This window comes from Gasterosteus aculeatus, chromosome 5 (genome assembly GCF_964276395.1).
Source record: "Gasterosteus aculeatus chromosome 5, fGasAcu3.hap1.1, whole genome shotgun sequence".
Classification (NCBI taxonomy): Eukaryota; Metazoa; Chordata; class Actinopteri; order Perciformes; family Gasterosteidae; genus Gasterosteus; species Gasterosteus aculeatus.
The window spans coordinates 12,183,656-12,205,592 of NC_135692.1; the positions used below are offsets into that span (position 1 = coordinate 12,183,656).

The window sequence follows — 21,937 nt, forward strand, 5'->3', positions numbered from 1 at the left end:
GTTGTCGACAAACATCGCACTGTCGTCTTTTCACACGGCCGCATGAGTCAACATCAGGCGTTTCTCCTCCGGAGCGCGGAGGACAATGACGGGGAATAAAGGTCGGTGCCGCGGGGCGGAAACCACACCGAGGCCCCGCCCACCTCCGAGGCCGCTCCGCTGCTGTCCGCTCGTCTGTTCCTGGTCCTCCACTACGCAGCGCTTAAAGTAAGTAAAAAAAAAAACAAAATCTCGTGTTTTGGACTGTTCGGGGGGGAAGCCGCTAAATATCCGCCTCGCGTTGCTTTCCAAGGCGACGACGAAGCGTCGACGTATTCGACAATACAATTCAGCGGTATTTGTAGAGATTATTGCGGAATGAGCCCCGCCTGTTTTAACGGACCAACGTTGCTCAACGGCAACAAACGTGGTTCTTTATCTCAAAAGTATTTCAAAATGGAGCGCTGATACTTTTTTAAAAACTGCGTTAGAAATTCGTTACGTGTCCCTACTGGGATTCTTCTTTTTTTAAACGATGGATGCTTAACTGTGAACACCGTGATGTCACGTCAGTAATCCGCCTGGGATGGTTGAACCTTAACGCACCATCGGGGCAGACCCCGCACATTTAGCATAACGTTAGCTAATATGGGCAATATTGGCGTCAGATGTGCACCTACTGGCGCTTTAAACCTGTCAAGAAGTGTAAAAACGTATACAAGTATAAAAAATAGCAGCACAGTATTGGTGAATAATTTGCGTTAGGGACCAACGAGTGAAGGACATCGGGATTTTTATTAATGGAAGTACTCGTATTTACCACAGTACCCGAAGGCCTCCCCAGTGCAGACCCAGGTAACAAGGGTCCGAACGGGAAGCGGACCCGTGTTAACAATCGCTTGCCTTCCACCAAGTCCCTCCTGAAACGTTGTTCATATGTCCGCCTAAATGACTCAATCGCGCATCTTTGCACTCAGAATAACTCAATCTAAACATTAACCGTGGCTCTGGGTATGTCCGGTTTTTACATCCGGGTATCTTTGCTTGTCTGTAAATAACTACCCAAAGAAGCTTGTTAAGCCACAAACAAAAATAATAAAACGGCGCCTAGTTTCTTGTGTGCATGTAAAGTGGAATTACAGTGTAATTGCTCGTACAGACCCCCAACTAATTAGTATTTGTCTCGGATAGGGGATTAAACGGAGGCACCTAAACAGTTGTGTGATTCAAACAGCTCTTCAATCTAAAGTCTTTTCTTTCGCTTATTTATTTGGGGGTTTTTTTGAGAAAGGGAAGTAAAACCTAAACGCTGTGGAAGAAAAGACCCTCGCTTAACTTCATCATTTTCTATCACCACAATGCGGAAACTGCTGCTCTTTCAATAACTTAACGAGTTGTGGGGGGAGTTTAGGGAACTTTTTAGATGTCCTACTCGTAATAGATGTGTGTTTCAAAAAACACCTTTTTCCTTTTTTACATGATTCCTTGAAAAGGTCTTGTGGTAAAAAATTGCCATATCATTTATGAGTCTCTTATATCAAAGTACCAATCAATAGCTTCCTGTCACCCCTAGTTTCTGAAGATGAGCTACCCCGGATACCCTCCACAACAGGGAGGCTACCCGCCTCAACAAGGGGCATATCCGCCCCAGGCTGGCGGCTACCCTCCACAGGCTGGCGGATACCCCGGACAGGCTGGCGGATACCCCGGACAGGCTGGCGGGTACCCCGGACAGGCTGGCGGGTACCCCGGACAGGCTGGCGGCTACCCTCCACAGGCAGGCGGATACCCCGGGCAGGCAGGCGGATACCCCGGACAGGCTGGCGGTTACCCACCTGCAGCGGGCGGTTACCCTCCGGCAGCAGGAGGCTACCCCTCCCAGCCCGGAGGATACCCTGCCCCAGCTGGAGGCTTCCCTCCTCAGGCAGGAGCAGGAGGCTACCCGTCCATGCCCCCCGGAGGTGAGATCATTTTTTTGGATTGTGCACAAATACATGGATCAGTCTTGTCCCTTTTTTATAACCGAATGGCGCTTTGTATGTTATGTCAATGTTTTCTTTGCAGGTGGAGGCTGGGGTGCAGCACCAGGCGGCTACGGAGCGGTACATACCTTCTTATCTCCGTCAACAACCCCACTAATAACCTATAGGCCGACTTCAGCTCAACCTTTTGTTTATCTTCTACTGAAACCTGATGTGATCTATATGTGACTATGGACTTCACACCTACAGCTGTCCTCTGTTTGCAGCCAGGAGGGGCTCAGCAGGGATACCCAGCGGGCCCCGCCCCAGGCCAGCCCATGCCAAACTACCCCGCAGCCCCGGCAAATACCCCCTCAATGCCTGCATATGGAGGTGGAGTTCCATCCAACCCTCAAGCACCGGCCATTTCTGTAAGATGCGTTCATCTTCATCCTTGGACTTCTATCAAACTGTTTACCAGTGCACATTCAGCAATTGTGCAGCGTTCTATCTGCTAATGGTTTTAATTTATATATTTTTCAAAGAAAGGGTACAGAGGTTCCATAAAAGACTTTCCAGGGGCGGATCCGCTGAGGGATGTCGAAGTTCTTCGCAAAGCCATGAAGGGTTTTGGTAATTAAACGCCTCCCATCTGACTTTGCTGACGCCCGTCTGAAGTGTTCTCACTCAACATTGACGATCATTAATTGATCCTTCATGTTCTTTTGAACAGGCACTGATGAAAATGCCATCGTGGAACTTTTAGGCAGCCGTACCAACAAGCAGAGGGTCCCAATGGTGTCGGCCTATAAAACAACCTATGGAAAGGTACTTTGGTAACCGTCAAAATGTGAAATGTGTCTGAAATCTCTTGCTACACACAGGCCCTGCGTTGCCACTATATTTACGCAAACCTCGCTCATGTTTTTTGGGTTTGTGTTTCTCTTCTTAGGATCTAGCCAAGGATCTGAAGTCTGAGCTCACTGGAAACTTTGAGAATCTTGTTCTCGCTATGATTAAGAGCCCTTCCCACTTCGATGCATCTGAACTCAGAGAGGCTATCAAGGTTAGTAGTTTGAGTTGTTGTCTCAGCAGCTGCGTCAATTTTGGTTTTGTAGTCCAAACCGCATGTTCCACATCATGTAATTGTAAAATAAGAACACAAATAACCCCTAAATGCAAGTTATGGCCGGTGACCTCTGAATGTTCACCATTGTTTAAACCATAAAGCTGGTGTGTCTTACTGCATCTTTTCTATATTTTTGCAGGGCGCAGGAACTGATGAAGCTTGTCTGATTGAGATTCTTTCGTCACGCTCCAATGCAGAGATTCGTGAAATTACCAGAATCTACAAAGCTGGTGAGTTCATTAATTCTTTTATTAAAATGTGATTGGAGCTGCTGCAGCTATGCTTTTGATGTCCTTGGTAAACAGATTGAGAAAATGAAAGGGTCACAGGGTCATTGATGAAATGGCACTTTCTTGTTTCTTGTTCTGCTGGGTTTGTATCCTTTACAATAATGCACTTATTGTAAGGCGCTTTAGCGTCAGCTAAATGACATGTAATGTCATAACAAAATGCAAATATCATGCAAATGTATGTAAAATAAAATAAAAACTGCCGCGCCTTTCTTTCCAGAGTACGGGAAGACCCTTGAGGACGCCATCACCAGCGACACCTCTGGTCACTTCCGCAGACTCCTCGTCTCTCTGTGTCAGGTAGCTGCTGCACGTTTTACACCTGAAAAGTGTGTCAGGCAGATTTACTTGGTTGGGTGAACTTTCCGGTTTTGACTGCTCCCATGAATGTATTCATAAACCCAACACACCTTTTCTCTTTCCAGGGAAATCGTGACGAAAGGGAGACTGTCGACGTCGCCATGGCCAAACAGGACGCTCAGGTACTGGTTTGGAGTGGTGGGAAGTAATAAGCGAGTCTAACCCTGTTCCGTGTATAATATAGGTGTGTTTCTTTGTGTGCGCGGCCGACAGAAACTGTATGCTGCCGGGGAAAATAAAGTTGGAACCGACGAGTCTCAGTTTAATGCCATCCTGTGTGCTCGCAGCAAGCCTCACCTTCGCGCCGGTGTGTAAGCCCCACCCCCAGTGGATGGTTTCCCCTTTCACCCCATGGCTTCTGTTGTTCCACACGTTTATATATATATATATATATATATATATATATGTATATATATATATATTATGACTAAGTCTTTCCTGTGATCCTTGTCTTTTTATTAGTCTTCCAGGAGTACCAGCAGATGTGTGGCAGAGACATTGAGAAGAGCGTGTGCAGGGAAATGTCTGGCAATTTGGAGTCTGGCATGGTGGCTGTGGGTACGTTCCCTGGGCCTCTTTTTTTTCCAGACCTCGGCTAAGCTGGAGTGGCTTTCCAAAAACATGTTGAAGCTTTAAGTGTATATATATTGAAGCCATTCGTTGAGGTGGTGGTTTGGACTGGTTTTACTGGAAGGACTAAAAATAACATGCCGCTGCAAACCGGTTGCAGTTTGACCTAAATACCTTTTGTTAATACTTGTGCAGATTGCTCAAAAGCAAAGCTCTAATGTGATTGTTACGAGTGCAAATGTTGGTCACAACGGCTGCTTCAGAATACAGTTGTTGATGGACATGTATTTTATTACGTTTTGCAAAAATTGTTTAAAATCCAGAGTCCAAGCCATTTTTTGAGTAATATTTGCGCAGATGTGCAACACGTTTTTTCAAATGGTAACCTAAAAAAACATGTGGCACCCAGTCTGGAATATCTTTAAACGGGTCTTTTCAATTGTTGCGTGTAGTGAAGATTAGATGATACAAGTAGGAGGCGTGTTTTTAAAAAGGTTTTAGAGACATGACATAATTGGTAGAATTGATGGAAAAGATTTTAGCGATAATGCTGCTAAGACACACAACATTGGGACTTTCTCTGGTGTAGTTATTATCGCTGCAGTGAGTCCGCTTCAGTCTCTAATGGTGCCCACCTCGAGCAATACCTTGTTGACACTTCATTTGCCTCTACAAAATCTTTTTTTATTTTTTTATCTTGACCTCTAAGAAAAACAACTGTAACAATGGTCTGGTCTTGCACGTTCATAGAAGACTCAACGGTTTACATCTAATCCTTTTCTTCTAGTGAAATGCATCAGGAACACTCCTGCCTACTTTGCAGAAAGACTCCACAATGCCATGCAGGTAAATCATCCCATTGCATTCTGATGATGGCAAACAAAGTGTTTCCTGCACTGCCATTGTTGTTGTGAGTCGGAGGAAACAACGATGTCGCTGCTGCAGTCAATGAAGTGTTGTGTTGTGTGTCATCAGGGAGCGGGGACCAAGGACACAACTCTCATCCGCATCATGGTGACCCGCTCTGAGGTGGATATGTTGGACATCAGACAGGCCTATGTGAAGGCTTACGGAAAGTCCCTGTACACTCACATCTCAGTAAGACCCACAAATCCCACTTTGCTGACATTCACAGGTTCTTCCTTTTCATGTACGTTATTTTTAACGTTTTGCATTTGTTTTTCAGGGTGATACCTCTGGGGATTACAAGAAGCTGCTGCTGAAGCTGTGTGGCGGAAGCGACTAAAATAAAGGAAGACAAACCCTGCATGAGGACGCTCTACGCGTCCGCACTGAAACCATGTGATGAGGCCATATATCACCTCAGATTAAGTTACTCAAATTCATTATTTCTTTTGTAATCTCTTTAGTGTGATTGTTTCTTTCTTTCTTTCTTTTGCTGCTGTATTGTAGTAAGTGATTGCCAAATAGTACATATATATATATATATATATTCATATAAAGATATTTTTTAAGATGCCATAGATGTCTTTAAAATATCAACTTTGATTACGATGTTGACTATACTAACTATACATGGAAGAGAGTTTAAAATGTCCAACTAACTGCTAAAGTGTAATTATCCTTATTTCGAAGAATAGTTTCAGAAAAATTCAATATGCAAAAAGGCGTTTATCTAATATCCAAAGTACATATACTCGGATATATTCAAAAATGACTTTTTGCGGGTGTTATTTTTGTGTTACTAGGGTCAAGTTTACCTCACCGCCAAGCATGTCAACTGTGCTCAGGTTACTAAACAGAGTTACGTGACACTGTTATGCAAGTTTGAACAAAGTATATGACTTCATCTCAAACAGGAGGGATGTTAAAACTGTAATTCCAGGCCATTTTTGATCATGAGAAATAACCATAATCTGCATCACTTTTATGTGTCAATGTTATCTAACCAGAATCTTGCTCCTGCTTGACTGTCTATGCAATTTAGCTTTTTGCCTTAATCAGCTTCACACAATTCTTCGGTGTTGCTCTTGAAATGTAGACCTTTCCAATCATCGTTTGCTATTTACAGACAGCCAAAGCCTAAAGATAATGTTGTGCCTTTTTGTCAGGGCTGCCATGTACAATGTTTAGAGCTCATGGATGTTTCACTGTGGTTTATCTAGCAAACAATCTATAATCACAATTGCCAAAATGTAATGTATGCATTGTTAATTTGTCAAATTTTGGTTGTTTTTCTCCCTTGGTGTCTTCTACTGGTTTGTATGTTTTGCTGCCAGTAGAGGGCTCTTTTATATTGTCTGCTGCTTGAAAATGGAGCTTTGAACTGAATATCTATTGCGCTACGTCTACTTTGCAACCATCCTCTGACGTGACAATGGTTATATTTCAACGGATGCCTTGTTAGTTTTTTCTAACATTTTGCCACGTGACCGTCCCAGTCTCACAAACATCCATTTCTCATTTCATTAAAAACAAAACAACATTTTGGCACATCTGGATTGTCTTTGTGAAATGCTGTTTTGCGTGAAAATATTAACTGTGGGTTTTCTGCTCTGATCTGGCACACAATGAACAATTTGCATTTCAAAGGGAGCCTCCTTTTCACCACCTTGGTTGGTATTAAAACGAGTGAGATCCCCCCCCCCCCTTACTCTTCCCAGCGCATCTTTGGAGCATTACGAGCTGCATGTTTGGCCTAAAGGTGCGAGTAATGTGGCTTGAGTAAGTGAAGTCTGCTTCGCTGTTTAACGTGAGAGGGGGGGGAACCATATCCAGGTTTGCTCCGTAGCTGAAGTGATACGGCGGGGAGAGCTTTTCTCAAGGCTATAAATAGTGTCCATAGTGGAGACGCGGACGTCTTAAAGTCTTCTTTCTGTTGTGCTCACTGGCCTTTTAAGTGCAGCCTCAGAGGGGCTGTGATGGGGAGACAAATGACTTCACCGACCAGCACTCCTTCTACACCTTTATCACTTTTATGCTTTTCATGCACGCTTCAAAAATAAAAAAGCCCCCCCCCCACGAGCCGGGGTACGAAGAGGGATGAATATTTGATGTTGGTATTTGTGTATGTTCTCACAAGCCCAGACTGTTTGCCGGGATACCGGCTCATATATATAGGTCAAAGGGAAATCAGTGGGGCCTCCTACTTGGTTTGCTTTTACATTCGGAGACAAAACAGAACACTTAGCTGATCCTGATTTAGAGAAAAAAATGTGCTTTTAATTATTTACATGTGGACTTGCTGCACTCTTTCTGGGACACGATCACACTTAGATACACATGCGAGGGATGCAATGTCTTATTGGACACGGCAGACGTGTGCCTACGGGGAATTGTGCCAATCGACAGCATCTGTTTGCGTCACTGGTATTTGGTGGCGCATGAGAGGTTTGAAGGTCAGCCTTTAAATTAGCCCGCCCGCTTCCTATTATACCACCTTATGCTTTCTCTTCTCTTAAATGACAATTGTGAGTGACTCATTCTAAAAAAAATGAAATAAAATGACTCACAAAAATGTAATTTTATTTAAATTAAGCATTTTTATAATTGATCGATTCAACCATCATCTGAAAGAACAAATCTAATTTCATAAATCCATTGAGATTAATTCATGTTTTAGTTGAATTTACGTCCCCATCACTCATTGGCAATTGGTAAAAGTAAGCATTGACCAAATTGTACGTTTGCAGTGGAATTTTTCCAGCCATCCAATGAGGAATGTACGGTTAGGAGACATTTGGTCGCCGGGACATAATCCCGCTTTAAACTTCATGAGTGCATTTTAAGCAAATTACAAACCCGGGGATTAGATGGACAACACGTAATGAGATGCAGCTGCAGATATCGCTATCCAGCCTGCACGGCTTGAGCTTCATCCACTGATATAGAATAAGAGAATAAAACCTGTTCAACCAGTTCATCTTGTGTGAATATAAAGAGCAAACTTTCACCATTAAAATTATTAAATAAATGTCTTAATATGTTCACTTAATGTGTTTAAGCCTTTCTGGGTGCAAAAGAACCTTGTTTCAATGCAGTGTGGCGCTTTAATGAATTCATATAATTCCTAAACATTCCAACAAGTTTCCATAGTCAGTGACGGATGGATTTTCCCTGCAGGAGCACAGAAATTAGCCGAGTTGTTACATAACCACTTTCATTGTTGAAGCTGTTATAAACTTCAGTGGGGAAATGTTTAGGCACAGGGTGCCCGGCATTAAGCTTTAAAGCTGGCGCCAGAAGAGAGTCCCAATCCTCATAAAGGCAATAAACAGAATCCCACAGAGCACTGTGAGCCATTAGGCTGTCTGCACTAACGCTACGAACACATAAACAATCTTATGTATGATTCCATTTAGTTTGTTTCTTAAGGATATAAAATATTATGACACCTCAGCCTTCTCAGAGATCTGATGGAATATGTGGAGTAGAAGAAAGTTTGCGGAGTTGATTGGGCAGATGTGTCGGAACAATCCAGATCACAAACAGGCAACTCTTTGATCTGGTGTATAATCTGAAGTTAAAGCTCATGGATTTCTCTTACTGTTAAATAATATGTGGCCTATTCTATTCTTCTGAACAGATGAGCAAAGACCAAATCAATTAATGCACAATGCAGTTGTTTAATATGTGTACAACTGCATTATACTACTAGTTTTCTCCATTGTCCAAGTTCAGGACTCTACTAGTGTTTTACTTTACTACAACTTTAAGTAAAAGTATTTGGTGATTTATACTTTGCATTAATAAGTTAATCCAATTAACAAGTTATGGAAGCTGTCAGATAAATGTAGTGGCGGAAGCCAGGTGCGTCTACAGCCAAAGCCCCGCCCACATTTACCTTAAATGTCCATTGCACGGAAGTATGATTGGCACAGAGCTGCTTGGACGGTGAGACATGGCGGAGTTAGTTGGCTGACAGAGGGGAGGGAGCGAGGGAGGGAGCGAGGAAAGCAAAGAAAGCAAAGAGGGAGCGAAAGCGAGAGCCGCTTCTCGAAGAGTTGTCATTTTTCCTCAACGCTTTTGAACATGTCGACAGAAGGGGACTTTTAGGACTACAATGTCTCCGTAACGTAACTCGGAGACGCCCCCCCCCCCTCCCTCTTCCACACACCCCACCCCCGTTTGGTCGGGAAAGGACGGAGCGGCGGCGGCGGCGGCCTGGGGGGGGTAAATGTGTTGTCATCTACGCGCAGTCAACAGCCCTGGGCAACAAATATGGCTACTTCTTGTGTGTCCTCCGATTCGGGTGCAAACGTCGTCCCGACCGGGTCGACTGGAATAGTTCCGGCGAGTTACGACACTTACGACACTAGTGCGAGGTGAAGTTAACCACCGAGCAACGTGGATTTGTCCCCGAGGGCTGATTTCTTCTTTTTTAGAGGGGTACGGGGGGGTGGAAAGGACACTCCGATGGAGCCCAAGAATAAAGAGTTGCTGGATAAATGTTACCACGACTTGGTGGAGTCGATAACGGATGCGGACCGAGTGGCGGATGTTCTGGCTCACTGCGGGACCCTCAGCCAGTCCGAGCGCCACGAGCTGGGGCACAACTGCTCCACCAATTTGGAAAAAGTGGACCTGCTGCTGAAGATCCTCGTGAGCAAGGACCGAGACCACTTCGCGGAGTTCTGCGCGGCCCTGGAGAAGACTCACCCGCACCTGCGGTCCGAGCTGCTGCTGCCCGGCTCTGGTCCGGCGGATCACACCACCGGTGAGAAGCACACCGCTTGTTTCGCTTGAAATAAAGTGCATGCATTTACGTTTAGATCAGTAAGGAAACTTGCTAAGGTTTTTTGCATGTGTGTATTGGTGTTTTTAGTGGACATAAAATCAAAATGTTGTTTATGGTCCAGGCTGGTTTCGAACCCACTCCTTTAGGGGCATCGACCATAATGAGAGATGACGAACTATCATGTGACCCGATGCTTATTTACTCTCACACCACTCCGCTTGCTTCCGTTGCCGTGCCACCGAAAAGCAAAGGCTGCAGGCCCTCTGTGGAAGTGATAATGGACCTAAAAAAGACTCCAACAATCAATGTAGGGAGCGTGTAACTGCCTGAGGTTGTGTGTGAAATAATCGATAACGTGTCAAAGTCTAATGGACGAGTGAAGAATTAAATGTGTGTTAATGCACACAATGATTTACTATAGTATAGTGGATTGTTTTGTCTCCACAACTAGCAGTTCATTATATTAAGCATTAATGTATACATTACTGTGTGTTTTTATCTGACTGACTGCCTGGTCTATAAAATGCAAATTGCATTTGGATTATTGTCATTTGGAATATCCATTTAGGCTGCAGATTCATGTCTTTCATTAATTGATTGTGAGGCATGTTGGGTTTACCATCATGTCAGAAATGCTGAGAACGGCTTCAGCAACGTTTGCTCAATATATCTAAATAATGTACCAATCAGTTTACCTTTTCAGCACTTTACTGGACATATATTGTTAACTTTCCAGAGATTAACAAGCTATTCACTCAATACTGCACCAAAAGTGTGGCGACAACAACAACAACACCTCCTTCTCTGGTGATTTCTTATGAATATGTTTTTCTAACTCTCAGCTTAATCTTTATACTGCAGAAATTCAGTTTTTGGGGATGCTCGTGATTTCCCTCAAAATACTTGTACACATGTAATATTCTGCAGCAGTATTGAACATGCTCATTGTTCAGCACATCCACGGCACTTTTGGCTTTTCAAAAGCAATATTTGCATCGCTCGTTGGTTTGTTTGCGCTCCGCTTAATGCGTCGTACTCAGTGAGGTGTTAATTATGCATTTATTCTGTCCTTTATTATTTATGAGAACTGAAGCTGCAGAGTGAGTCTACTTTTCTGAGCTTTTACCCCTTTTTTTGCGCTGCGTTTCACAATCCTGTACGCCGTCTAAAACCCGAGAGCTGGGGAGGGGTTGGCACATGAAGACGATTTGGGCCGCTCTCGGTCGTCTGCAGCGCCCTGTTGGTAGTCACACGGGACACAAGTGGGCTGAGCTGCTTCTTGCTACAGGGCAGACCGGTTCCTCCACCGCTCAGCCAAGAGCAGGGCCTTTCCCCAGGAAAACGGTAGCTAGCCACGGCCTCCGTCTCCAAATAATGTGTGCATGCAGCTGCCTAATTCCCCACTTACCCAGAGTCCCACAGGGCGAGCGCGCTAGATCATCTTTTGAAATCAAAACAATGTTAATGAACGAGAGCTTCGTTACAAAACCCCCAGCAGGTTATCTGAAATCACACACCAACAACAGAGGGGCTAAATTTAGCCTATTCGGTTCACCGTGACGTGAAATAGGATGATGAATATTGTTTGTTTCCAGTAAACTGATCCACTATCGTTTCATATAACCATAGCGGCTGGCCTGGAGAGCTTTTAGTTTAGATTGTTTCACCCCTTTCTACAATAACACTCGCGGCTGATGTGTTCAATTTTCAAAATAAGACAATGTCAAAGAGAGCCTGCTAGCGACTCTGAGGTTGTACTGTTCATGTTATGCAAATCCAAGTGAGAAGTTCATCTTGATAATGGAGCCAGTTGAAAGTCAAGAAGTTCACAAAGACACGTTGTGCCTGCACCAAATTCCACGTTGTTGTTTGTTGACACAATTCACTCGGAACCTAAAGGACGGATTCTCTGTGTGTCTGCACGAAACGTGAAGTTGGGATTTTGACACGCGGTCTTGCTGCGTATGTGAAACAGTTGTGTAACGTTTTCTGTTGCTCCAGAGGGAGTTGCATGAAACCTGACACGGGCATCTTTTAAAAAATATATTACCATAGAAGGAAAAACCTGATTTAAATGATGTTTGTGCCGTGTAAGTTGTACCTTTTTAAAAAAATAATTATAATAATCGTATGAGTTTTGAGGGTTGGTATCTTTTAGAAATTCGACAACAAAAGCGTGTTTTATCTCTAATTGAATCGCTGCTGTGATGATTTCACTTATTTTATGACTTCCTGACACTTGACCTCGTGGACAAGCACGAGTGTTTGAGCCCCTAAACCCGAATGAAATTCAACTTCCTGCAGAGCTGTCTGATCTGAGCAAGAAAGAACACAAACTCATTTTCCATGAAAAGGCACGGAATTTACCACATGTGCTTTTTTAGATGATATCAGCTGTGCGTTGCTGCAGTTTTCCGCTCTGAGATAAACGTTTCCACGTAGGTCGGACCCTGCGCCGAGTTTGTGACTTTTAGACAAGATAGCGACTTAAATGAGATACTTGGTGAGTGTCGGGCAGGAGCAAGGTCCCGGTCACATGAGTTCCACAAGGGGGGAAGAAGAAGAAGCGAGTGAGCTATAACGCGGTGAACCTTGCCCATTGAGACACTGTCTGCTCAAACAAGAGTCATGGGAAACTTAAGCTAGAGGGAGAACAAAGAGGGCTTGATCCATTGGATGCCACGGTTCCTCAGGCACATCAGTCTGTTTTCTTCTTTTGCTTGGATAAAGAGGGGTGAGCCATATACCTTCCAGTCTTCATCAGGAGGAACTCATCCAGCCGGGGATTTATTGTGGACGCGGGTAAATGCAACAGCTTGTCATGCAGTCGCGCGCTGGACGTTACATCAGGGGTGGAAGTTGCTGAGTGAACTGAGCTGTACGCCGCTCTGTAATGCCCGCTGCTGGCTGTGGGATCGCTCGTGGTCCATCAAATACCCCCCCCAAAAAATGTTAAATGGTGGAAAATGTGAGCAAACCAGCCATTAAATGAACAGTTAAGAGTGGAAGGGATTTTCAACCAACAAAACATGAATATATTCCAATTTTTCATTCTTTTCATGGTTTTAGTTCTTTAAACATGTCAAACATTCTGGTTACACTTACTGCAATTTGAGGATTTACCGCTTTTCTCCCGTTGGGTTCTGGGAAATTGCGATTTGTTATTTGCAGTGTCAATTATCAAACTAGCACAAACAATAAGAAAGTTTTATTTTAAAATGTTAAGGAATAATCAGTTTTTTTAGTTATCAATTAACCTGTTCTTCTCCATAATACTCAGTGTTGAACCGAGATGTCCTTTCTGTACAGTTAATTATGAATCTGTGTAGGCTGCAAAAGAAGGGGCTTTCACATGGAGGGGGGGGTTGTTGTCAGAGGAGATGAAAGGAGAACCTCTGAGGCTGCGGCCTCTTTGGGGCCCTGGCTAGTCAGTTTTCAAGCTCCTTGCCCGACTGATAATTAGCCACACTCTGCGGTCGGCCCGCAGCGCCCTCATCCCAAGTTGGGGAAAGTCCCACCTTCATTATGCCTCCAGCTGCCCTCTTTTTCCTTTTTCAGTAAAGGCCCCCCGAATGTAACACAAGCCCCGCTGTACCACGCAGCGGGATAATCATCCCACTGTGATGCTCGAGTACGCTCACGGACTGACTTCAATGTTTTGTTTCTCCCGAAGGTTCCACTTACAGCATCTTGTCCACCATGCCGTCCGACTCGGAGAGCAGCAGCTCTCTCAGCAGCTTAGGTGAGTGTGGCGCTCATGCTGCTGTTCAGGTGATTTTTAGAAATGTCCGGAACACGCGCGTTATGTTCCTGAGGACGATGAATATCATTTATGGTTTGTGGGAAAGTGTTGAATAACAGTCAGTCGTCGCTGCCGAGCACATTGCGAGTGATAATACAGATGTGAGTAGAAAACACACACACACACACACACTCTTGATTTGTATTAGTGGTGAGATTTATGTGTGATTTATATTTAAGTTATGAGGTTAATGAGTAAAACAGGAGGGATTTTTGATGGCAAAAATGTGAGCAATGATAAAATAAGACGAGGTGTGTTTTTTGAGTTTTGGTCCAGTCACAAAGCGCTCTCGCTTGTCATTTGGTTAATATTTACACCAAGTAGGTTCAGTCATGCTTGAATGTCGCCAGTGAACTTTCGTTTTTGTCTTTCTGGCCTACATATTTTCAGTAAAGTTGAAAGCCAAAGAACAGTCTAGTTGTGTGTCTACCAGCTTCTTGAGCATCAAAAGAGAAACGGCCGGCGCTTCACAAAACGGCCCACGTCGTTTTTGAGCTTTCCAAATGGCACATGCCACCGGTGACATGCTGACTCACGCAGGTACTCCCGGTCAAGCCTCCTCTCCTCCGCCCGCCCACATGGACAGCCACCAAGTAACCGAGAAGATGGAGGCGGTCGTGTTCCAGCTCAGACATGTGACCAGAGAGCGGGACGAGCTGCGCAAACGCCTGGCTCTCGCTTCGCCCGGAACCACCTTCGACGACTGCAGGTACCGTTCTGATGTCACGCACCGAACCGTCTGATCCTGTGTGTACCTGCACGAGTAGCAAAGAATCAAGTGCTCAGCTCTGTAGAACCAAGAGGGTGGCATTGCATTTTAATGCTGCCTCTCTTCCCCCCTAAGGTGTTCCTGGGAGCACACATTTTCTACGGTGTTTGTATCTTGCTTCGCTCGTCCTCCCGCGGGACGTCTTGAAACTGTTTTTTGAATGCACCGCAATTCATTGTCTCCCTTTTCTCCCCCCTCTTTTTGAAATAGACCAAACTCAAAATCAGGCCACGACTACGAACGGCTAAAGCTGCAGTGCATGAACGCGATGGCAGACCTGCAATCCCTGCAGAACCAGCACAGTACCACCCTGAAGAGGTGCGAGGAGGCTGTGAGGAAAGCAGACTTCTACCAGTGAGTGGAAAGCCCGTCTGCAGAGCCTCTTTTGTAAATTTTTTAACAGCTGGTGCATTTGGGCTCTATGCATTCAAGCTCAGCCGGCAGGGTTTTAGCTGGCTTCAGTTCTCCCTCTGACATATTCACAACAGATTGCATAGAACAGATTTTACTTCTGCGAGAGTAATCGGGATGAAGCCTTTCTGGGTTGACCCTTGGGGGGAAAAAAAATCCTCCCTGTTCCTCATTTATTTAATTAAATTTTTGTGATTTGTTCGTAGAAAACAGCTTTTTTTTAAATTGTCTTGGTCATTTCAGACCAAAGGTTGCGAGTAGGGACGGAATTACTGCACAATAGGAATTGCCCTTCTGAAAAGTTCATGCCAAAGTATACTCTTTAATCATTTGAACTGTGTCACACGGCATCTGCGCCGTGAGGATAATGCTACCAACACAGAACTTGTTGTCCCCGTGAAATAAGCCGCGCCGAGTTGTTGTGAAAGGGGGGGCTGGTCCACTTGCGTGATTTAATGATGCCATACTGTCTCCAAAGTGTAGGGAGTCAACATCTGGCACTAAATGCAAACGGGCAGATGACAGATTATTTGCCATTTTAAGCCACTCCTTCTGGGCCCTGTTTGCACACCACAGGAAGTCTGTATTTACACTGTGCTTTCTGTCTCTGCACTTATCCATTCACACTAAGCATGTTGAACTAAGATCAATAAGTAACTGTTACCAGTTAAGAGGCGTTGAATAATATGCTGTTCATACTGGCATAAAAATAATTAATCTCCTGAAGACTAGTAAAGACTAATTCTGAATGTGATATTCCGACAATAGTCAATATTTCGAACATGGGAAATTCTGTCCCTTTTTTTTAATAGTAACTATAGAGTCATCAGAGTGGTGCTTAAATGATTAGTTTATTTACAATGAAATTAAAGTAATTGCAATCTGTATAATAATAATTAGAGTAGGTTATCTAGATAATGCCAAATATCATCCCCTTCCATCTCTTCTAAATCTCTGGTTTTATATCATTTAATATCTTTGGGGTTTTTGGACCATAGGCCTTTCGAACTTGAAGCAGCTTGAAGACGTCCGCTTGGGTGTGAAATGCATTTTATTAAGTCTGTTTTCTTTGAGCAAACAATGTATCTGAAATAATTGCTCCACTGCAAAATCATCACCATTAGTTGAGTTGACCAAAATCTAGATTGCTGTGGCATGGTCCTATATTTTGTGCTGGGCTTGCTGACGCCACCGGCTGTGCTCCCTCCTCAGTACGCTGCAGAGCCGCCTGGCGAGCGAGCAGGCCCAGCTGAAAGAGGAGCTGGAGGCCATGAGGCAGGACAACATCCAGCTGGTCAGGGAGCACAACCACATGAAGCAGGCCTGCGAGGAGATGAGGAGGCTGCGCGAGGACGACCAGAGAGAGGTGGCTGAAATGAGGATTCTGCACCAGCAGGTACCGGTGCAACCGTCCGTCCCATCTACATTCATGCTTACACAGCTGCAGATGAGAGCGCCTTATCTGGTGCATCTGGTCCGACTGCCTTTTGAAGTTTCCATATTTATGAATTGCGACAAAAAAAATTAATCTATGAGTTTCTCTCAACGACCAAGACGACCACATCATTCAGAGAAATGGGGCCAAAACTTTCTCTCAAATTATGAAAATATAGACTGAAACAAGGGATGTAAACATGATCTCTCATTCACTTCCAGGCATCTTTCATTGAGCCGTCTGTCTTGTTCATCAGAAGAGCCGTTAAAGTCCTGCACTCGCGCTGATCTGCTTGTGTGTACATTGCGACGAAATTATCTCTCCTAGTTCAATAAATGCCTTGATTGACAGTGTAGCGCCAGACAGGAAACATTACCAGAGTGAGTTGACAAAGGCTCCCGACTGAACTTTGGACATTGTAGTTGTATTAACCAGCAGAACGGCCCAGGATTGCTTCCTTGCCTGTTACTCTGGTCACCACATCTGGCTTCAAGTCTCGCCCCGGTTGAGCGCTAAAGCTCTGGTTGATTACTCACTACAGATTAAGCACAGTTAAATTATATTTAAGACCTCCATTATTTACATTGAAGCAAGCTTGAATTCTAAATAAAATTTAAACTGCGCGACCAAACCTCATCTTTATATTATGTAACGCCTTTTGTTGCATTGCGAGGCAACATCCGTGATGCATCGCAAATGGATAAAACTAGAAATCCCTCTGTACCCCTCTAATTCAGTTTGAATGAATTGCGTCATTTCCAGGTGATGAGAGACGGGTCATCTGATGTCCTCAACAAGCTTTATGACTCCACTGTTGACAAGCTGGAGGCATTGAAGAGTGACTACGAGGCTCTGAGGAAGCGCTACAACGAGAAGACGGCCGGTCACAACGCAGACCTCAGTCGCTTGGAGCAGGCTGAGGAGGAGAACCACCGTCTGCAGAGACAGCTGGATCTGCTGCTGAAGCAGAGGGATGCTGCCATCCACTATCAGCAGCAGTACTCCTCGTCTATAAGAAGGTAAAGCTGGAAATATTACTGACACTCTACCAGGCGCAATTGGAGCCACACACGCACCCTAAGCAGCTGTAAAAAGTCTAATGATTAACAGCAGTTGCAGCAAACTTTCCTTCAAACTGTACTCAAGCCAAGGTCAAATCTGCACAGTGCTTAAAACATTCTTAATCCAGGGCAGATGAAGCTTTGCCGTTGGGCAAATGCTTTCCCATTTTAACTTTTCATTGATGTTGAGATTGCAAGCTTGGTCACTTGCTATTTTTGCCTGTACGTCTCTTTTTAGTGTCTGTCTTTTAAAAAAAATCTTTTCGCAGCACTCAGGAAATCCAAAGATGCAAAGGGTGACAATTTAGTCACAAATCCATTTTTATTCCTGATGTGGTGCAGGTTTGACAACACACAGCAAGAACTTTCCAAAGCCACAGCTCAGAACAAGGAGCTGCAGCGAGAGATGGACCGGCTGCAGTCGGAGGCGACCCGGCAGAAGACCCAGCAGCTCAAGGCGGTGAAGGACGGCGAGAAGTACAGGGAGGAGCGGGACTCTGTGATCAACGAGTACCGCCTGATCATGAGCGAGCGTGATCAGGTGATCAAAGAGGTGGACAGGCTCCAGACTGGGCTGGAGATGGCGGAGGCGAAGCTGAAGAACACTTCCTCAGAGAGACGGGTGGCCAGTGACGAGCTGGAGGCTCTCCGACAGGTAAGAACTGACTCGATGGGCCTGCGGTCTGCTCTCAAATTGTCCTGGCTTCAATGTTTTACAAGGACATTGACTGTCTAATCATGGAATATAAAACGCATTCATTTTGTGATGAAAATGTGAAAGGGGTACATTTCACACTGCGCGGGATAAATTGTTGCATAATATCCATGTTCCAAATGTATTGTTTGTTGTTAATCCGGTCATAGCTGCGGTCATCATTCATTTAAACTACGGGAGATTATTTAGGCTAGCCAAATAGCAATCACGTGTCATCAATGTTACTAAAAGGCCACAGACAATGAAGATAACCCATAAAACAAATTGACCTCCTTTTTTAATAAAAATAAAACCTCTTTTTGTAATCAAAGATAAGATTTTATTGGTGGAGTTCCACAGTTGCGGAAGAACCTGGATAAAGAAGTAAGCAATGAGAAGTAGGAGAGACCATTCAAAGTAGAGATAAATGAATAAATAAAACCACTCTTCAAGTATTTGAGTGACTGTAAAAAAAGTGTTTGATCCCTATCGTCCACTTTGTGCGACCGTCAAGGAGCTGGCCTCGGCATTGGTGGACAGGGACCGGGCCATCTGTGAAAAGAACGAGCTGCTGGAGAAATACTGCCACGAGGTGAAGGACAAGGCCGAGGCCCAGAAAGAGCTGAGTCAGGCCTGCAATGACATCGAGACGGTGCGCGAGGAGAGGGACGTGGCCCGCAAGGAGAGGACCGAGGCCATCATCCAGAGGGACCAGCTGCTGCGAGAGTATTACCAGGCCAGACAGGTAGCCAGACAGAGCGGAGATTTATCATTACAAATGGAGGGATTGATTTTTTCCCCCTCGAAGATAATCCCTTCATCCCTTCTCGTATAGTTGTCGTAATGTTGTTGTTGTTTTTTATTGCACAGCAGCTGGCAGCTTTCCACACATTGATTTTATTTAAAAACTCCATCACCTACTGGCTTCAGTTTGATCAGAATGATTGCAGTGGCAGTCCAGAGATTCTTGCATTAGGAAATTACCAGCAATTACAGTAAAAAGGCTCCCAGCCTTTGAACTGCACAAGAGAACGGCACTGCATCAGAAATAGATAATTAGGCCAAACTCTACAATAGTCTAATGGAATTAATTTAGTCAAGGATTTAATTAATGCTCTCACTATACTTGGCAGCCTCCCTGCTGTACAGTTATTAGTTATTTAGAAATGGAAAGTATTTACCAGAGATCCGCCAGCAGACATAAACCCATTCTACTTTATTTGACTCTTTAAACCACACGACTTGTTGTAATCTGATGGCCATCATCATAATCATCATGGGCCAAAGTTGCTTTTGAGTTGAGTGAAGTAATGATGAATTTCATTTCAAAGTCAATTAAATTGAGCCTTTTATGAGTGCAGGCATCACGTCAAAGGGATTAAAGGTTTGGAAACCTGACAGTGGCAGGTCATTCGACAAGACCAATTGTTGCGCTTTGTCTTTTAAATTGTATTTAAATTCATGTACTGGATTGGCGAATGTTCTTAGTTACTGTACGATGCATTGCACCCAAAGTTTAACACTGATGGTGACTTTCTTTCGTTTCACACAATGCAAATAGCAGAATGAAATCGTCCTCCGGCGTCTTCATCACTGTACATTTCCTTCAACTCCTTCCAGAAACAAGACTCTGCCACTCTGGACATGGAACGAGCCAACAAGGAGATTGACATCCTGAGGAAGCAGTACGAGGCCATCTCCCAGGAGCTGAAAGAAGCCGCGCAAGAGGCCGAGGTAGCCAAGTGCCGGCGAGACTGGGCCTTTCAGGAGAGGGACAAGATAGTGGCCGAGAGGGAGAGCATACGGTAAGGATCGGGGGTTCGCAGGAGCTTGTTGTATAAAAGATGTCTTTTTTTTATTTTTGGGATTAAAATAGATTTGTTCACATTTCTCAGCACGCTATGTGACAACCTGAGGCGGGAGCGGGACCGAGCTGTAAGCGATCTGGCCGACGCGCTGAGAAACCTGGACGACACGAGGAAGCAGAAGAACGACGCTGCGCGGGAACTGAAAGAGCTAAAGTGAGTCGCTCCACCCCGAGGTTTTGACCGGTTTATGTCATTTGCAAGATTAAACCCTTACAAGCATCTGCTGTTGTGATTTTACAAAGTTTCTACTTGTGTCAGCCTGTTCTCTTATTTTGGGTGGGTTCATAGCTATTTCATGTCCGACCCTTTGCGCCACCCGGTGGAGGAAGTATGTCGGTAAATGACTTGTGAAGGGGACTTATGACTGCTATGTGCCCTGCAGAGAAAAGCTGGAGGATCAGTTGGAAAAGGAAGCAAGGTTTCGTCAGCTGATAGTCCACAGCTCACATGATTCAGCCATCGACACCGACTCGATGGAGTGGGAGACGGAAGTTGTAGAGTTTGAGAAGCGAAGAGTAAGTACTGTGAATTCACTCAAGCACAACAAGAAATCAGGAAAAGATTGTCTTTTAATGTATCATACGTTTTCATATTCAGGACATGGATTTGAAAGCGCTTGGGTTTGAAATCGCTGAAGGGGTAAATGATCCTTATTTACCAGGAGATGGTGGCGTTTTTGTCAGTAAGGTGGATAAAGGAAGTATTGCTGAAGGAAGGTTAAGGTAAATTTTTCACTAGCATGGCAAATCATGTTATTGTAGCATTTAAAATTGAAAAATGTTTGCCTTTTTATAAAATGCAATGTGTTTTAGGTGTAATATTGTCTAAAGAGACTTTGACTCATTGAACTATCCCTGTGCTTCCTTCCTTCCGGTCAGGGTGAACGATTGGTTGTTGAAAATGAATGATGTGGACCTGACTAATAAGGACAGGACACAGGTGATCAAAGCGGTGCTGAGCGGCGAGGGAGTGATCAATCTGGTGGTACGCAGGAGGAAGTCACTAGGAGGACGGATCATCACTCCGATCCAGATCAACCTGGCTGGACACAAAGGTCGGCTTCAAGCTTAATCATTACAATGCTGCTGTTAACCTGCAACTAATCGCATTCAGTAGTTGTATTTTAATACTACTAATGTAATAGGGAAAGTTTGTTTTTGATGTTTTATCTTATAAACAAATGTTTGAATAGATGTCTTCTTGAAGAGGGATAGAGCAGTGTCATAGATCTCTGATGTTGATGTTTTTTTGTTTTGTTTTTCTTCCCTCTCAGACAGTGGCATCGGTCTGGAAAGTGGAGTGTTTGTTGCCACTTTGACTCCGGGCACTCCGGCAGCCAGAGATTGCGCTCTCACTGTTGGGGATCGACTGTTAGCTGTGAGTATGCTGTCAAAACACCTGTTTTACCTGGCAAGGAATGATGCCCAATTGATGACAGAGATGTTTGCCTATAGTGCCCTCTACTGGCTAGAGGCACATTCACTAGTGTAAACTAATGCTTCAACGTGCACACAGTATTGTTGGTTAGTATACAGGAAACGTATGTTTTCTGTACTACTATCTAAGGATGCAATGAATTCAGATTAAACTGCAACATTAAATAGCTGTCAAACTTTAATCTTCTCGTCCATCAAAGTCTAAGAATATTTTGCACAAATGGTGGGCAAAATGCTTTTTCCCCTTGTACATGCTTTCAATATTATTATTAATAATGTTGTATTTGAAGGAAAGTTGTAACTAGGCTGTTTATTTATTTATCTACTCTACAGATAAATGACATTGCACTTGATAACAAGTCGCTCTCTGAATGCGAGTTTCTGCTGAGGAGTTGCCGGGATTCTCTCAGCATCTCCCTTATGAAGGTGAAGTGCTCAGACCTACAAACACACACACTTGGATGCTTATTAATT

The 21,937-nt window shown here is 44.2% G+C and overlaps 2 protein-coding genes across 2 annotated transcripts in view; both read left to right on the forward strand.

Moving 5' to 3' along the window:
- Positions 1-13: 13 nt before the first annotated feature.
- On the forward strand, positions 14-6,745 carry anxa11b (annexin A11b). Its single transcript, XM_040176337.2, has 15 exons — positions 14-207; positions 1,553-1,940; positions 2,044-2,081; positions 2,228-2,371; positions 2,486-2,573; positions 2,674-2,768; positions 2,893-3,006; positions 3,209-3,299; positions 3,580-3,659; positions 3,785-3,841; positions 3,933-4,026; positions 4,182-4,277; positions 5,077-5,135; positions 5,265-5,387; positions 5,476-6,745. The coding sequence occupies exons 2-15, from the start codon at positions 1,562-1,564 to the stop codon at positions 5,533-5,535; spliced, it is 1,518 nt and encodes a 505-aa protein (XP_040032271.2). The 5' UTR covers positions 14-207; positions 1,553-1,561; the 3' UTR covers positions 5,536-6,745.
- Positions 6,746-9,129: 2,384 nt separating this feature from the next.
- LOC100462713 (disks large homolog 5) overlaps positions 9,130-21,937 on the forward strand; it is an 81,994-nt gene continuing 69,186 nt past the window's right edge. Inside the window, exons 1-15 of the mRNA XM_078103435.1 lie at positions 9,130-9,966; positions 13,661-13,729; positions 14,330-14,498; positions 14,769-14,912; positions 16,182-16,365; positions 17,167-17,423; positions 17,808-18,120; positions 18,674-18,904; positions 19,780-19,964; positions 20,055-20,180; positions 20,410-20,542; positions 20,625-20,749; positions 20,906-21,081; positions 21,301-21,404; positions 21,797-21,889. Coding sequence (XP_077959561.1) covers positions 9,666-9,966; positions 13,661-13,729; positions 14,330-14,498; positions 14,769-14,912; positions 16,182-16,365; positions 17,167-17,423; positions 17,808-18,120; positions 18,674-18,904; positions 19,780-19,964; positions 20,055-20,180; positions 20,410-20,542; positions 20,625-20,749; positions 20,906-21,081; positions 21,301-21,404; positions 21,797-21,889 — 2,610 coding nt within the window. The 5' untranslated portion in view covers positions 9,130-9,665. The remainder of the gene's footprint in view (positions 9,967-13,660; positions 13,730-14,329; positions 14,499-14,768; positions 14,913-16,181; positions 16,366-17,166; positions 17,424-17,807; positions 18,121-18,673; positions 18,905-19,779; positions 19,965-20,054; positions 20,181-20,409; positions 20,543-20,624; positions 20,750-20,905; positions 21,082-21,300; positions 21,405-21,796; positions 21,890-21,937) is intronic.

Bases quoted from the DNA above. Each gene is read 5' to 3' on its own strand.
- anxa11b (XM_040176337.2), top strand. From the start codon at position 1,562: ATGAGCTACCCCGGATACCCTCCACAACAGGGAGGCTACCCGCCTCAA. The intron at 3,007-3,208 runs GTTAGTAGTTTG...ATATTTTTGCAG, and splicing joins AACTCAGAGAGGCTATCAAG to GGCGCAGGAACTGATGAAGC. The intron at 4,027-4,181 runs GTGTGTAAGCCC...TCTTTTTATTAG, and splicing joins CAAGCCTCACCTTCGCGCCG to TCTTCCAGGAGTACCAGCAG.